The sequence below is a fragment of the Schistocerca nitens genome, chromosome 1, assembly GCF_023898315.1.
Source record: "Schistocerca nitens isolate TAMUIC-IGC-003100 chromosome 1, iqSchNite1.1, whole genome shotgun sequence".
NCBI lineage: Eukaryota > Metazoa > Arthropoda > Insecta > Orthoptera > Acrididae > Schistocerca > Schistocerca nitens.
Window position 1 is genome coordinate 302,375,377 of NC_064614.1, and position 18,343 is coordinate 302,393,719.

The 18,343-nt window shown below is 41.9% G+C and overlaps 1 protein-coding gene across 7 annotated transcripts in view; it reads left to right on the forward strand.

The window, feature by feature from the left end:
• The window catches only part of LOC126248286 (protein FRA10AC1), a 57,992-nt gene that overhangs the window by 13,666 nt on the left and 25,983 nt on the right, over window positions 1–18,343 (forward strand). For all 7 annotated transcript variants that reach the window (XM_049949167.1, XM_049949184.1, XM_049949175.1 and 4 more), the window contains 2 exons: window positions 4,232–4,382; window positions 4,547–4,712. In XM_049949167.1, coding sequence (XP_049805124.1) covers window positions 4,237–4,382; window positions 4,547–4,712 — 312 coding nt within the window. In that variant the 5' untranslated portion in view covers window positions 4,232–4,236. The remainder of the gene's footprint in view (window positions 1–4,231; window positions 4,383–4,546; window positions 4,713–18,343) is intronic.

Below are 18,343 nucleotides of genomic sequence, written 5' to 3' on the forward strand. Positions count from 1 at the left end.
GTTTCCATGCCCTTCTACTGTTTTGAGCCATATCTAAATTAGCTAAAAGATTTGACCAATTTTCCCTTCTGCCTTCTGCAATACATGTCATCAACTCTTCACCTGCTTGAATGGTGTCTTCATCTAGTGGGTTGTTTTTGTATTAAGTACAGTAGATCTTAAGTAAGGTAAATGAGCCTTGGTTGAGACTGGATATTTGTCGTGTTCTGCACCCATGAGGTATTTTCTTTCGGGACACCTTTTTTACTGGGGTTACGAAATCCTCATATTATTTTGGAGTCTCTTTTCCCAAGTTTTCCAACTTCTTTGTCCAGTTCTTTTGAGAAACTTTCCCAGCGTGTGTTTTTGAACTTGAAACATTGTTTGTAGCAAGCTTGCTGGGTTAATAATTCCAACTTCTATACACATTATAGATTTATGTTGTTTTTCAGTTTCTCAGCTGCTTGTAAACTAATGAAAACATTTCCTGGATTACAGCTCTTCTGCCATTTCCCACCTTGAAAAGATGGGTTCAGCTTAGGATCCTACAAGTGTTTCCACACAGCCTTCCAGTTCATCTCCATTCTTGTCTGTAGTTTCATAGCCCCAACTTGTGCTTCTGCAATTGAAATGTCTCAGTACAGTTTTGATACTCTTCGCGTCGAAATTCCTGGGGTTATCAAAACAGAAGTCAGCATTAGGTGTTTTGTGGACTCATGTTATTGTGCAGGTCTCTAATTATGTTGTTAGTAGCATTGATTCACTGTTCCACCAATTCCTGATATAAAATCTTATACATTATGAATGAAAACATATGTGATACTGGTGGAATATTCTACAATATTTATCATTTTTACAAACTGATTTTCGGCTGTTAACTTCATCATCACATATAAACTGACTTCCATAGATAAAAAAAACTTAAACAGTTATTGCACAGGTCTCTGATTATGTTGTTAGTAGCAACTGATTTTCGGTTGTTAACTTCATCGTCACATATAAACTGACTTCGATAGATAAAAAAAACTTAAACAGTGGCTACTCTCCTGCTTTAGTGGACCCCATAATGCATGGAAAAAAAAAAAAAAGCAGAAACAGGTTTCCTGTCTTCTTTACCCTTGTTTAGGAAAAGTCTCTCAATGTGGTTAGAAAGTTTAAATCCCCAGAGGCTTTAAAACATCATTTTATGTACACATTACTATTGGTCACTTTTTGCCCAATGGTAAAAAAAGCACTCCAGCTTCGGAAAAGAGCAGAATTCTGATAATTGTGGCAAATTCTATGTAGGTCAGTCTGGCGGGGCAATATACACCCATTTGAAGAGATACCATAGAAGTTGGTAACTTAGGCAAGGAGGCTCTACTTTTGCAGACCACACACTTAAAGAAGGCCACAGTTAACAAGGCGCAACATGAAGTCTTTCATCACATCCTTAAAGGGACAAAGGTGAACTGCTGTGAAATAATGGAAATTGATAAACATATGTCCATTTTCCTAAGCTTAGTACTGATCAGACACGGTTCCCTCATTCGCCACTTCTTACTGGAAGTGCCACTTGTAATCCCATCCAGACCATGTTGGAAATTTCTCCTCCTACTCACAAGTCCTTTATACCAGTTACTAAAGTTGCAGTTGCCCTGTTAAAAATTGTTCTTTATGTAATGATAGTTGTTTCACTTACCCGTTTGACCTCATTTGTGTATCTTACCTGTTTATAATATTGGACCTGTTAAAGAGACAATTATTTTATTCAGCAACTCCCTGGGAACGTGCCACAGTGTATTGTTCAGTTTATTTTCTTCTCAGAACAATTGTTGTAATTTGGTATATAGTACATTGTTTAATGTGTCATGTGTTTTATCTAAGTTCAATAATTTTACATCACATTTTCACTGAAATAATTCCTCTTATTTTAGTCCTGAACCATACATTAACTATTTTCATCTTAGGAAATCAACTAAAATACTGTGTAATTCACTAGTTTAAAATCTTTGATCTTACAAAATTTTACAGCCACATACATATTTATCTTCATACCCATGACGGCATAACAGCCAAAAACTGGTTTGTAAAATAATAATAAGTATTGTAGAACATTGCAGTGTCATGTGTTTTTATTCATAATATAACACTGGAAAATCCAGCATGGAATATAACAGTATTATGAAAAGGGTAGTTGCCACTCACCATGTAGCAGAGACGTTGAGTCACAGACAGGCACAAAAAAAAAAGACCTGTCAAAAAATGAGCTTTCAGCCAACAAGGCCTTCATCAGAGATAGCACACACACACACACACACACACACACACACACAGGCAGTCGTGGGCTGCTAATGTTAAGCAATGAACTCCTTGCAGCATTCTGCTGTGTCATCCCGCACCTTTGATTGTAGACTATCAGCATCCAGGCTAGGGATTAACCCCCCATGCAAAGGGTGCTGTCAACACCAAAACACAAATAGCTGCATATTTGGTGATGATGTGACTGTGAAGTGTGAACTGCTGATGAATGGTGTAGCATTGTGTTCAGCAATGAATTGTGGCTCTGCACCACCTTAGTTGACCATTGTTGGTAATTATGATCATGATAGTGGAGAAGCCCACATTCTTCCAATACTTTGGAGAGCCACAGCAGTGTTACTCTGCGTCAAGGTGCAGAAAGCCATCGAGTGTGACTACAGGTGGCAGTAGCAGTAATTGAGAGAACTTAAATGGCACAATGGTATGTCACAGGCATACAGCATCCTCATTTATCATCATTCATTTGGAGGTATTGTGGTGCCACTTTTCAAGACAACAGTGCTCATCCACACATAGCAAGTGTCTCTATAAACTGTCTTCATGTGCTGAGGTAGTCCCGTGGCCAACAAAATCCTCATACCTGTCCCCAATAGAATGTGTGAGACCAATCTGGATATCAGCTGCATCCCAGTGCCAGTATTCAGGATGTCAAGCACCAGTTACAACAGTTGTTGGCCAGCTTGTCTTAGGAGAGGATACAACAGCTCTACGGCACCTTCCCCAACTGAATCTGTGCATGCATCCAGGCCAGAGGGGGTGAAATGTCACACTGATAAGTGGGCTCATACTGCCAAGCTCCTTGTAAAACTGACTACATTTCATAATCACTGAAATAACATCACACACCATTTCAACCCATTAAGTTGTTTCACTTTGTTTCCTCCTCCCTTTCTGGGTATTGCAGTGTTTTCTTTTTTTTTTTTTTTTTTTTTTTTTTCTTTTTAAATCAGTTAGTGTATGTAAGACTAACTCATATCTGACACTACTCAAAACAGGGAATCCACCCTCGCATAATACAATGCTGCTGGACCTAGAATTCCAGGGACTCCCAACATATGCATGAAATATGAAGAGGAATGTCTTTAAACTTCTTCCAAACGTACATTCAAGAATAATTACTTCGTTGGGATTACAAACAGCAACTCCTTCCTCTTTGTAGGAAGACAGAAAGACTTGAAAAATTCTGGGACAAACAACAAATCCAAATCTTAGCTGTACAAGTGACAGGGTTCCTGGATGAGTATATAATGGACACGTAACTATACTGGGTATTCGGAGGAAAGCTGACAATAATGTATAATTTGCAACTGTTAGGAACCATCTTCTATGTAAACAAGATGGTTAAGTTTTTTTTTTATGGTTTTCACTAGTCATTAAGCGAAATGTTGGGATGGTTCCTTAAATGAAGTTACATTCTGTTTTCTACCCCATCAATGTCCATGTTCAATCCAAGGCTTATTCTCCATCTATAATGACATCTCCATCACACAGACAGTAAAATGTAACCCTCCAAAAAAAAAAAAAAAAAAAAAAAAAAAAAAAAAAAAAAAAAAAAAAAAAATTTAAATTGTGTTCTCACCAAAGCTTGCAACATGTGACTGACTGAGCATTTACAAAACCAAATCAATGTAAAAAATGAAAAATCTTTTACTAACAACAGTAAAAAGGTTTTATTCATGTGGGGTCTCTTCGTAGACACACACACCCCCCCCCCCCCCCCAACCCACCTCTCTCTCTCTCTCTCTGTCTCTCTCTCTCTCTCTCTCTCTCTCTCTCTCTCTCTTTTTCATATATGCTGGACAAGTTGCATTGGAAATCAATTCTGCATTGTTTCTAGACAATATGTTGCTAGTAATTGTTGGAATAAAGTCATTTTTAATAGCTCATCACATCATTATTCAGCGATAACTCTTGTAAGCAGACCTTTAATACTTTGTGTCTGTCTGCACAGCCGTGATGGATTGCATGCCACAACGTAAGAGATCACTGATGTATATTAAATCATCGCTGGCATCATTAAATCCATATGATCTCCACAAGAAGCTCATCAATGAATATTTGTTAAGCCGTAAGGGCAGCACATCACTGTTAAGAAGAGACAGGTAGGAGTGTCCATAGTAAAGTTAACATATCTTAAGTCTTAATGAAAATGTTCTGAAGTTACTCTGTAATTGTATTAATACTTGTTTGCACTGTTTTAGACTAAAATAAAATTTAAACCAAGCTATTTTATTATGACTGCTTTATTATCAATTAAAAAATATAGGTCTCGAGATAAATGTGACAGTGATGTTATCCGGGAGAATCATCGGTTTCTGTGGGATGATGATGATATTCCGGATTCCTGGGAAGCCCAATTAGCTAAGAAATATTATGACAAATTATTCAAAGAATATTGTATTTGTGACCTTAGCAGATACAAGGAAAACAAGGTAAATATAAAATGTGATTTTTATATGTAATAATTCAAGTCATTGATCCCTCATTGTTTAAATGATTAATGGAAAATCTCATATAAAGATGTGAAACAAATACTAATAAAGAGATAGAGGGGTTGGCCAGTACTTACCTCAGCTCAGTACAGCCGATAAATACACAAAAAACAGAACCGAAAATTTACGTTCCTAGCTTTCGGAACAAATGTTCCTTCATCAGGGAGGAGAGAGGGGAAAGAAAGGGAAGAAGGGAAAGTGGATTCAGTTACTCATAACCCAGGTCATGAAGCAACAGGGAAAGGAAAACAGGGAGGGTAGCAAGGATGGAGGCATGGTTGTCAGAGGGAAGCCCCTCTCTCCTCCCTGATGAAGGAACATTTGTTCCGAAAGCTAGGAACGTAAATTTTCGGTTCTGTTTTTTGTGTATCTATCGGCTGTACTGAGCTGAGGTAAGTACTGGCCAACCCCTCTATCTCTTTGTTAGTATTTATCCCTCATTGTTTCTCACTTGAGATAAATGGACTTACAAAAACATCATATAAAAATCTGGTAATTCATACTCTGCTAAAATAAAATGGTGTTCTGTATGTGTCAGTAGTGAGTAATTAATGGAACACAATAATTACTATGAAATACATTTGTATTCAATGTATTTTCACAAAATTTGCATGAAACCCAACTTTTTGCTATAATTTCATCCGTGGTGGTTGTGTTATAAACAGGGCTCCTAGACCACAACCTTTTTCATGTGGAAGGGAAAGTTTTCATTAATTATACATAAAATTAATATATTTCAGTATAAAATAAACTGTGATTGTTAGAGCTAGTTATTTGATGTAGTACCGTATTTACCCGAATATAAGCCGCACTCGAATCTAAGCCGCACCTGAAAAATGAGACTCGAAATCAAGGAAAAAAAATTTCCCGAATCTAAGCCGCACCTGAAATTTGAGACTCGAAATTCAAGGGGAGAGAGGAGGTTTAGGCCGCACCTCCAAATCGAAACAAAGTTGGTCCATTGTAATATGAGAGACAATTTAGGTCGAATGAATGACGATACAGCTACAGTAGTTTGGTTCGAGTCGTAAGCTTAGCAGTTAAGCTTTACCAGGTAGCCATCCATTGCTATGCGTCAGGCGCTCCTCCCGTATTTATACGGGTACTCTTCCTTTTTCACGTGCTTCGTCTGGTTTGAATCTATTGCTTATTTTGCTTCGATCTGATTAGTGCCGTTTTCTTTGTTATAGGTGTTTACGTCACTCTAAGCTGAAAAAGCATTACTGTACTGTGTCATGCATTGTTTGTCGCATTCTGATAGTGCGTGTTTACGGACTGTCGCCGCTCGCGGCATGGCTTGCTTTTGTGCGCACTACTGCCGCTAACAATAAAAAAAAAAAAAGAGAGAGGAATCGTCTCATTAGCGAAACAATGGCAAGAGACTGCTATTTGTTGTTACTTACTTGATAATGATCAACAAGAACTAAATAATAGACTGCGTATGATAGGACGAGTTCTGAACGAGAGTGTAGCGAAAATTTTTCTCCGTTTGAAAATCTTTGCGGCCGCTTCTTTAGTACATCAAATTCTGCACAGAAATTAGAGTCAGCTTAGATTTGAAAATCTAGTCAGTTGCCGTGCTTAATTTCTGACTGTATCACTTAATACGAATATAAACATGGCACGATACATATATTCTTCCGCGTTTGCTGTTGTCTCACTCTAGTTTCGTAGTTTATTAGGCAGGCAAGATTTAAATGAGATAGCAGCAAACACAAAAGAAAACATGGCAAAATGTTTATATTCGTATTATTCTTATGGTGAAGAGAATACTGCATGTGATTCACAATTCATAAAAGTTCCTATTAGCAACCATCTCTTGTCACAGGTAGGAAAAATTTCAGAACGTAGAGTTGGCCATATTGACAAACATCCCAGTCTTGGCAGTCGGATTTTCGTAGTACATTGAAATTCTGCTACATTCGAAAATGAACAATACGGAGTTTGTATTTACTTCGTTGGATAATGTATGAAAATGCAGTGGTCGAAACTCGGGGCGGAGAAAAAAAAGCCCGTCTTCCACCTTTTTTTAAAAAAAAAATTATTTACTGACGCAGAGGTTTTGGCGCCAGTATTTATCTTTGTGCCTACAAACCATGCCTGTGTAGCGCTACATATATTCGACAGCAGAAGTTCGTTGTGGCGGCACCTACCAACATTTTTCAGAACTCCCGCTTGCTTTGAACTCGATTCTAAGCCGCAGGCGGTTTTTTGGATTACAAAAACCGGAAAAAAAGTGCGGCTTAGATTCGAGTAAATACGGTAGTCATATAGTATATCTTTCGCAAAACTGCTGTAGTTGCTCACTGAAGCTGCAGCTTTGATATTTGTCAGGAGTATGAAATCATAAAAGAGAAGTTTCAAGAAATTTATAGGAAAGATTGAATAAATAATTGTGGCAGTCAGTCAAATTGCTCTGTTAAAACGAGAAAAACTTGCTGGTGAGAATCTCGTTTTTCTCAATGTCTGAGATAGCCAGATCACTGAAAATCCAGCTCTATTGGGTAGTAAGTGCTTTCATAACTTTTTTAATCCATTTATTATTAGTAAATTGGGCCTGTGATTGGATAATTGCCACATTTATCATTTTTATTTTATAAATTAAAATTTAAAAAAATACACTGAAGCACCAAAGAAACTTGTATAGGCATGTGTATTCAAATACAGAGATATTTAAATTGGCAGCATACGGCACTGCGGTCAGTTACTGTTGCGATCGATTACTGCTGTTACGATGGTAGATTATTGAGATTTAAGTGAGTATAAACATGGTGTTATAGTTGACGCACGAGCGATGGGACACAGCATCTCCGAGGTAGTGATGAAGTGGGGATTTTCCAGTATGATCATTTCACGAGTGTACCGTGAATATCAGGAATCTGGTGAACCATCAAATCTCTGACATCACTGCAGCCAGTAAAGATCCTGCAAGAACTGGAATAACGATGACTGAAGAGAATCGTCCAACATGAGAGAAGTGCAACCCTTCTGCAAATTGCTGCAGATTTCAGTGCTGGGCCACCAACAAGTGTCAGCATGTGAACAATTCAACGAAACAATACCGATATTGGCTTTTGGGCCAAAGGCCCACTCGTGTGCCCTTGATGACTGCACAACACAAAGCTTTAGCCTTGCCTTGGCCCTTCAACACCGACATTGGACTGTTGATGACTGGAAACTTGTTGTCTGGTCGCACGAGTCTCATTTCAAATTGTACTAAGTAGATGGACATGTATGGATGTGTAGACAACTTCATGAATCCATGGACCCTGCATGTCAGCTGGTGACTGTTCAGGCTTTTGGAGGCTCTGGAGTGTTGTGGGGCATATGCAATTGGAGTAATATGGGACCCCTGCTACATCTAGATATGATTCTGACAGGTGACACATATATGTAAGCATCCTGTCTGATCATCTGCATCCATTCATGTCCATTGTGCATTCTGATGGATTTGGGCCATTCCAGCAGGACAGTGAGACACCCCTTACATGCATAATTGCTACAGAGTAGCTCCAGGAACACTATTCTGAGTTTAAACACTTCCACTGCTTACCAGACTCCCCAGACACAAATATTATTGGGCATATCTGGGGTCCCTTGCAACATGCTGATCAGAAGAGATCTACACTTCCCTCCAGCACTACTTCAGACATTAATCGAGTCCATACCATGTCACATTACGGCACTCTGTGTGCTCGTGGGGGCCCTGCATGATATTAGGCAGGTGTACCAGTTTCTTTGGCTCTTCAGTGTATAAAAATAATGCAAACACAGTTCCAGTAGAGCTGGTGCTCTCAGTGACTGTCTACAACTTATCCGTGTATTTGAACAACCCTCATAAAAGACAGGTGGCTTTGGAATGTGTAATTCAGTAATTGAATTTTTATCAACAAATGTCATTAACAGAATAAAATTATAAATAACTTCTGCTAAGCTAACGTATGAGAGACTTAGATGAAATTATGTATTAATACGTGTGTTATTAGGCTCCTGAGAGTTACAAAATATCAAGTGAGAATGACAATCAAAAATATAACAAAGAATGGAAGTTAAAATGAGGAAATGTTTGTGTCTCTTCCACTTATCAAGATTTAGATTTAGCTGATAATCTGAAAATTCTTAAGTTTAAAGTATACAAGTACATTTTGCACAGTCATTACTTAAAATCAAAGCTTTAGCAAATTGCCTTACATAAATACTAACAGCATTCTGTGTAAAGCATGTGAGATCTTCAAATTTAATTAGCACTTAATCAGCTAGCACTATTTGCAAGTATAGCAGTGTAGTTATGGATTTAGAAAAAAATCTGTGATGATGGCATTTTGTGGACTGTGAGTTTTCTCTCTCGGCCATCTGACTTCTTGCACTTCGTATTCGTTTCAACTTTATGAAAATAAATAGCAAAAGTGTCTTTCTTTTGCTAATCAGAGTATTAGTTGTTTTATGTTCGTACCATACCTACCATATTGTAAGTATGTGAGAGACATGAAGATAGATAAGCAGCTGTGTTTATTCTTTCTTGGACTTTTGAATGGCTTATATCAATAATTAAGTTACAACACATCTAACGGGGGGCGGGGGGGGGGGGGGGGGTTTATTGCTGCTCAACGTGTCTTCTGTAGTGTGGCTGGTTCATATTTAATTTTACTTTTTAGTGTAATATATATTCATCTATAACCATATGAACCTCTAAACATCCCTCTTTTGCTCTTTCGGCTGCGTAATATAATAGTTTGACAAGAATGTCTTGTTATTGTAGTGTGTTGATATTTGGTTTCTTTTCTTTTGTTAATATCAAGCCATTTTAAAGTTGAGATATAGGAGAGGATTTGTATATGTACACACTCAAAAAGACACGTCGTGAAGGCATTCTATGAATAGGAAGGATATTGGTAGATGTGATGTACATATACAGACGAGCAAATGATTACAGTTAATGGGAAAATTGGATGATGTATTCAAGAGAAAAAGCTTCATAAATTGAAGAAGTCAACCACTTGTTGGGTCCTTGTCTGGCCCTTATGCAAGAAGTTATTCGGCATGCCTCCTGAGGGACATCATGCCAAATTCTGTCCAGTTGGAGCATTAGATCATCAAAATCCTGAGATGATTGTGGAGCTCTGTCCATAGTGCTCCAAACATTCTCAACTGAGGAGAGGTTTGGCAAACTTGCTGGCCAAGGTAGGGTTTGGCAAGCTGCAGGGACTCTCACCATTTGCAGGTGGGCTTTATCTAGCTGAAATGTAATCCCAGGATGGCTTTCTATGAGGGGCAACAAAACATGGCATAGAACTTTGTTGACATACCACCATGCTGTAAGGGTGCCTTGAATGACAATTAAAGGAATCCTGCTATTAAAAGAAATGGCACCCGTGACCACCGCTCCTGGTTGTCGGACTGTATGGTAGGCAACAGTCAGGTTGTTATCCCGCCGCTGGTCAGGGCATCACCAGACATGTCTTCGCTGGTCATTGAGCATCAGTTCGAAATGTGACTCACTGCTGAAGACAGTTCTGCTTCAATCAATGAGATTCCAAGCCAAAGACATGTCTGGAGACACCCCTGATAGCAGTGGGATACCAACATGACTGTTGCCCATCATACAGCCCAACAACCAGGGGTGATACCCCCTGCGGGTCTCTTCTTCTTCTCTCTCGACTTCTGCCCAAAAACGGAAACTTGACCAGCGACCAGTGACAAAAGTACTACCCTCCTGCCCCAAAGTTCCTCGTAGTTTCTAGATCTGAGGACGGAAAGGATTTTTCATCTGTCAACCCTTTCCTGCCTGTTGTAAGAGGCGACTATAAGGAGTCCCTCCCCCTCAAGGGGGTAGTTTGCGCCTGCGTCGGAAGACGGACGGTTCAACGACTTATATTTGTGGTCATTTTGGTTTTTCGCTTATTCCGGTTTCTTCCTTCCTTTGTTTCCTTTCTTTGTCCTTCCCCCTCTCTCACTGTCTTCCTTACCTTTTACCTTGCCTTCTTGTCCACCCTATGGTCTTCGCCTCGGCGTTTAAGACAGTCTATCCTTTCTCTCCCTTTTTTTCCTATTCTTCTTTCCTCCCTGTGTGTGACTCTGAAGGCCGACCCATGCGTTCGCACATGTAGCCGGTGACGGGGTAAAGCGTAATTCCCCACCCTGGGTAGACAAGTAGGGCCCGTGCGTACCCCCTGGTAAAGGCCAGGCCCGGGGAGGGGTGATTGCCCGAGCTGACACCTTCTGACCATGCCGATTGGTCCCTCCATCCGTTTCTCGGGAGGTATGACCTGAGGTGTAGCCGGCCGTTGTGGCCGAGCAGTTCTAGGCGCTTCAGTCTGGAACCGAGCGACTGCTACAGTTGCAGGTTCGAACCCTGCCTCGGGCATGGATGTGTGTGATGTCCTTAGGTTAGTTAGGTTTAAGTAGTTCTAAGTTCTAGGGGACTGATGATCTCAGATGTTAAGTCCCATAGTGTTCAGAGCCATTTGAACCATTGGAACCTGAGGTGTAAACATTCACCTAAGGCAGGAGCACCCTCTGAGAGGGTCCCCACAAGGAAGGACCGCGCCATCGGAGACGCTGGCAATCATGGGGGATTCATCCGCAATGGATTTCTCTTCTTCTTCTCTCTCGACTTCTGCCCAAAAACGGAAACTTGACCAGCGACCAATGACAAAAGTACTACCGCCTGCCCCAAAGTTCCTCGTAGTTTCTAGATCTGAGGACGGAAAGGATTTTTCATCTGTCAACCCTTTCGTTATTCAGAAGGGCGTAGATGCCATAACTGGACCTGTCAAGTCTTGTACCAGGATGCGTAACGGTACCTTGTTGTTAGAAACTGAGAGCGCCTTTCAGGCACAGAAACTCCTTCGGGCCACACTCCTGTACATGTTCCCTGTCCGGGTGGAGGCTCACCGCACTTTGAATTCGTCGCGTGGTGTGGTATCTACTAGATCACTCGACGGATTGACTGACGAGGAGATTCAGTCTTTCCTCGCTGAGCAGGGCATGACGGCTGTCCATAGGGTCATGAAAAAGGTCGACAATGACCTTGTAGCGACCGAGACACTTTTCTTGACCTTTGATAGTGTTCAGCTGCCGTCACGCATCAAAGCAGGCTATGAGGTTATTTCTGTTCGCCCCTATGTCCCAACACCTACGCGCTACTACCAGTGTCAGCATTTTAACCACACCCGCCAGTCTTGTTCTAATGCGGCTAAATGCGTCACTTGTGGCAGGGATGCCCATGAGGGTGACTGTCCACCTCCGTCTCCTCATTGCGTGAACTGTCAGGGTGACCATACAGCATCCTGTCGCTACTGTCCCATCTACAAGGATGAACGCTGTATACAGGAAATTTGGGTCAAAGAGAAAGTGTCCACCTCGGCTGCTCACAAGCTTCTTGCTAATAGGAAGCCCACGCTGCTCCCAGCAGGGAAATACAGTACCGTCCTCGCCTCTCCTCGGCCTACCAGGGAGGTATCGACGCAGACATGCGATCTCACCTTTAGCGCTATGGTCGTCTGTTCGGCCAGTGCTAAGATCGTCCGGTCAACGTCTCCTCTTCCTCCCGTCACCCCTACGACACAAGCACCTTCATCAGCTTCTGCCAAGACTTAAGACCCAGAAGTCAGATACATGGGCCTTCAAGAAGGAATCATCCCGTGAAGACTTCTTACGTACCCCGCACTCCCAGCCATCGACCAGTACTTCGACTAAATGACCTTCCAAGAAGGCTCATAGGAAGAAAAGTTCTTCTCCACCACGGTGCGTTTCTTCTCCTGCGCCACCCAGCGGTTGCCGCCCCAGGCCATCATCCGTTTCGCGTGGCTGCACCGCTGGTAGCTGAACATGTGGCCGTTCACCGGTGGAGGAAGCTCCCCCTCCCAACCATCTTAACATGGTGGCCGACGAACCTATTGAAAAAATTGATGATGACTCTCCGCCTATTGATAGCGGCAGCAGTGCTCGCTCGAAGCCAGGCCCTCAGCGGCCTTCGAGGTGACCCCTTCTTGCTTCTCCTTTTTCTTTTTCTTCTCACGATGGCACTTCTTCATTGGAATATTCACAGCATTCGCTCCAATCGAGAGGACTTAAAGTTGCTGCTACGCTTGCACTGTCCGCTCTTAGTAACTCTCCAGGAAACGAAGCTATGTCCATGCGATCGTATTGACTTGGCACACTATACCTCTGTGCGTTTTGACCTACCCCTGTGGCAGGTATTCCAGCTCATGGAGGGGTTATGTTGCTGGTCCAGGATGATATCTACTACAATCCCATCACATTGCACACCGATCTGCAGGCAGTTGCCGTCCGAATTACTCTCCCCACTTTCACATTTTCCATTTGTACTGTTTACACTCCATCGTCGTCTGCCGTTACTAGGGCAGACATGATGCAAATTATTGCTCAGCTACCTGCACCATTTTTGTTGACTGGAGACTTCAATGCCCACCATCCCCTTTGGGGCTCTCCAGCATCCTGCCCGAGAGGCTCCCTGTTAGCAGACCTTTTCAGCCACCTCAGTCTTGTCTGCCTCAATACTGGCGCCCCTACTTTTCTTTCAGACACAACTCACACCTATTCCTATTTAGACCTCTCTTACGTACTACCCACCTTGCACGTCGGTTTGAATGGTACACTCTTTCTGATACATATTCGAGCGACCACTTCCCTTGTGTTATCCATCTGCTGCATCATACCCCATCTCCATGCTCAACTAGTTGGAACATCTCCAAAGCAGACTGGGAGCTCTTCTCTTCCAGGGTGACATTTCAGGATCAAAACTTCGCAAGCTGTGATAGTCAGGTCGCACACCTCACGGAAGTCATTCTCACTGCTGTTGAATATTCCATCGCTCATACTACTACTTATCCACGTTGCGTACCAGTCCCCTGGTGGACCGCAGCATGTAGAGACGCTATACGTGCTCGTTGACGTGCTTTACGCACCTTTAAATGCCACCCTACGCTGGTGAATTGTATTAATTATAAACGATTAAGTGTGCAGTGTCGTCGTGTTATTAAAGGAAGCAAGAAAGCCAGCTGGGCTGCTTTCACGAGCTCCTTCAACAGTTTTACTCCTTCTTCTGTTGTCTAGGGTAGCCTGCGCCGGCTATCTGGCACTAAGGCCCACTCCCCAGTTTCTGGCTTGATGGTCGCGAATGACATCTTTGTGGCCCCTGAGAATGTCTTCAGTGCCTTCGGCCAATTTTTCGCAGCGGTTTCGAGCTCCGCTCATTACCACCATGCCATCCTCCCCTGAAAACAGACAGAGGAGGCAAGGCCACCTAACTTCCGCTCCTTGAATCATGAAAGTTATAATGCCTCATTCACCATGCTGGAACTCGAAAGTGCACTTGCCCGGTCACGGTCCTCTGCTCCGGGGCCTGATTCTATTCATATTCAGATACTGAAGAACCTTTCTCCTGCGGGTAAAGGTTTTCTTCTTCGTACTTATAATCGCATCTGGATTGAGGGTCATGTTCCCACATGCTGGCGCGAATCTATTGTTGTCCTGATTCCTAAGCCGGGGAAGGACAAGCACTTGCCTTCCAGTTATCGACCCATTTCCCTTACCAGCTGTCTCTGTAAGGTGATGGAACGAATGGTTAACTCTCATTTGGTTTGGCTGCTCGAATCTGGATGCCTACTTACGAATGTACAATGTGGATTTCGTAGGTGCCGCTCTGCTGTTGAACATCTGGTTACCTTGTTGACCTTCATTATGAATAACTTCTTGCGGAAGTGCCAGACAGTGGCTGTGTTCTTTGATTTGGAGAAGGCTTACGACGCCTGTTGGAGGCCGAGCATTCTCCCCACCATGCATACATGGGGTCTTCGCGGTCACCTCCCTCTTTTTATTCGTGCATTTTTAATAGATCGAACGTTCAGGGTACATGTGGGTTCTGTCCTGTCCAACGCCTTTTGCTAGGAGAATGGGGTGCCATAGGGCTGTTTTGAGCGTCGCTCTCTTCACCATAGCGATCAATCCAATAACGGATGTATTTGATTGATGAAAGGAGAAAATACAAAAATGCAGTAAATGAAGTAGGCAAAAAGGAACACAAATGTCTCAAAAATGAGATCGACAGGAAGTGCAAAATGGCTAACCATGGATGGCTAGAGGACAAATGTAAGGATGTAGAGGCTTATCGCACAAGGGATAAGATAGATACTGCCTACAGGAAAATTACAGAGACCTTTGGAGAAAAGAGAACCACTTGCATGAATATCAAGAGCTCAGATGGAAACCTAGTTCTAAGCAAAGTAGGGAAAGCAGAAAGGTGGAAGGAGTATATAGAGGGTCTATACAGGAGCGATGTTCTTGAGGACAATATTATGGGAATGGAAGAGGATGTAGATGAAGATGAAATGGGAGATACGATACTGCGTGAAGAGTTTGACAGAGCACTGAAAGACCTGAGTTGAAACAAGGCCCCGGGAGTAGACAACATTCCAATAGAACTACTGACAGCCTTGGGAGAGCCAGGCCTGACAAAACTCTACCATCTGGTGAGCAAGATGTATGAGACAGGCGAAATTCCCTCAGACTTCAAGAAGAATATAATAATCCCAATCCCAAAGAAAGCAGGTGTTGACAGATGTGAAAATTACCGAACTATCAGTTTGATAAGTCACAGCTCCAAAATACTAACATGAATTCTTTACCAATGAATGGAAAAACTGATAGAAGCCGACCTCAGGGAAGATCAGTTTGGATTCCGTAGAAATGTTGGAACACGTGAGGCAATACTGACCCTACGACTTATCTTAGAAGAAAGATTAAGGAAAGGCAAACCTATGTTTCTAGCATTTGTAGACTTAGAGAAAGCTTTTGACAATGTTAACTAGAATACTCTCTTTCAAATTCTGAATTTGGCAGGGGTAAAATACAGGAAGCGAAAGGCTATTTACAATTTGTACAGACACCAGATGGCAGTTATAAGAGTCGAGGACATGAAAGGGTAGCAGTGGTTGGGAAGGGAGTGAGACAGGGTTGTAACCTCTCCCCGATGCTATTCAATCTGTATATTGAGCAAGCAGTAAACGAAACAAAAGAAAAGTTTGGAGTAGGCATTAAAATCCACGGAGAAGATATAAAAACTTTGAGGTTCGCCGATGACATTGTAATTCTGTCAGAGACAGCAAAGGACTTGGAAGAGCAGTTGAACGGAATGGACAGTGTCTTGAAAGGAGGGTACAAGATGAACATCAACAAAAGCAAAACGAGGATAATGGAATGTAGTCTAATTAAGTCGCGTGATGTTGAGGGAATTAGATTAGGAAATGAGACACTTAAAGTAGTAAAGGAGTTTTGCTATTTGGGGAGCAAAATAACTGATGATGGTCGAAGTAGAGAGGATACAAAATGTAGACTGACAATGGCAAGGAAAGCATTTCTGAAGAAGAGAAATTTGTTAACATCGAATATTTATTTAAGTGCCAGAAAGTCGTTACTGAAAGTATTTGTATGGAGTGTAGCCATGTATGGAAGTGAAACATGGACGATAAATAGTTTAGACAAGAAGAGAATAGAAGCTTTTGAAAGGTGGTGCTACAGAAGAATGCTGAAGATTAGATGGGTAGATCACATAACTAATGAGGAGGCATTGAATAGAATTTGTGAGAAGAGGAGTTTGTGGCACAACTTGACTAGAAGAAGGGATCGGTAGGTAGGACATGTTCTGAGGCATCAAGGGATCATCAATTTAGTACTGGTTGGCAGTGTGGAGGGTAAAAATCGTAGAGGGAGACCAAGAGATGAATACACTAAGCAGATTCAAAAGGATGTAGGCTGCAGTAGGTACTGGGAGATGAAGAAGCTTGCACAGGATAGAGTAGCATGGAAAGCTGCATCAAACCAGTCTCAGGACTGAAGACCACAACAACAACAACAACAATTGATACACGACTTACAATGAGATTTCCACTTCTAGAAGAAGTCTTCGTATACCCTCTGCTGGATCATGTGAAGCGCCATCTGCGAATTTTCTTTTACAAGGGCTGTTCAATAAAGAATGATCATAATTTTTTTTTAACAACATACCTTTACTCATACTCATAATTTTGATGGTCCTTCTCGAAGTACTCTCCCATGAATGTGATGCACTTGTCCCAGCGTTTCCGCAAGTCTTCAGATACATGCTGGAAATCATTTTTGGAGAAGTGCTTCAAAATTGTCTCAGCAGCCTTCACCACTGCTTCTGGTGATTGATAATGCCTCCCACGAAGACATGTCTTCATGTTCATGTTGGGGAATAGAAAAAAGTCACATGGGGCTAAATCCGGACTATAGGGAGGGTGAGGGAAGCATTTCACGTTGATTTTTGCAAGATATTCAGAAACAACATTGGCAATATGCGGCCGCACATTATCTTGATGCAGCATCCAGCCTGCTTCATGAAAATGTGGTCTTTGGCACCTGATATGGACTTGCAATGTTTTCAGGACATCCCTGTAGTATTGTCCAGTTACTGATGTGTGTGCAGGTACAACACGCTGATAAACCATTCCATGAATATCAAAGAATGAAATGACCGTAACTTCCCCAGCAGAAGCAACCACTTTTGCTTTTTTAGGGGTTGGTGATGAAGGAGATTTCGACACTGAGCTTTGCTGTTTGCTCTCAGGATCAAAATGACGTAGCCAAGTTTCACCGGTAGTGATTACATTTGAAAGAAACTCCTGATCTTCCTCTAACATCAACTTCAACTGCATGCAAATCTGCACGCTAATGGCCTTTTGTTCAGTAATCAACAGTCTTGAAACCCATCGCACAAAAACACGTGTCGTGTAATTTTGCGCATGTGGGTGACACCCAACGAAATGTTCAGTATTTCAGAAAGTGATCTTAAGGTAATTCAGCGATCCTCTCTCACAATGACAGCAACAGTGTTGATGTTTTCTTCCACAATAGCAGTAACTGGAGCACTGGGCCCACCTTCCTTTGAAATTGATTGTCTCCTCTCTTTAAAAATTTTAGACAACCTTCGAGCTGTGCTGTAGAGGAGAACAGACTCTCCAGAGGCCTCCTGTAGCAATGTATGGGCCTCAGCTAAAGATTTGTTGAGATGAAAGCAGAGTTTCAAAGCCGCCTATAGTTCCTCGCGTGTTACCTCCATTGTAGCGGTAGGCGACACTGAACATATATGACCTTTCCTGCCTCTCACAGCCTGGAACCAGGAGTCCCAACAATGAAAGTACTACAGTGTGTTTGTTGCACATTAAGCTGACAGAATATCATAAGATTAAATTTTAGCTCAAGAAATTATGACCATAAAAAAATTATCATCATTCTTTATTGAACAGCCCTCATATCTCTCATCTATTGTTGCAATTATTCATCCTTTCATCGGGGTTTCCAACTTGTGAAATAAAAAAAGTTCACAGGGCCCAGGTCTCGAGAGTATGGAGGATGAGGCAGCACAGTTTTTTGTTTTTTGTGCAATAGTTACATACCAACAGGGATGAATGTGTGGGTGCGTCATCGTGATGCTAGAGCCATGAATTGTCTTGCCAGTTTTCAGGCTGTTTCCTTTTCACATTTTCTCGGAAGAGTCGCAACACATCCCTGTAGTACCATTGATTTGA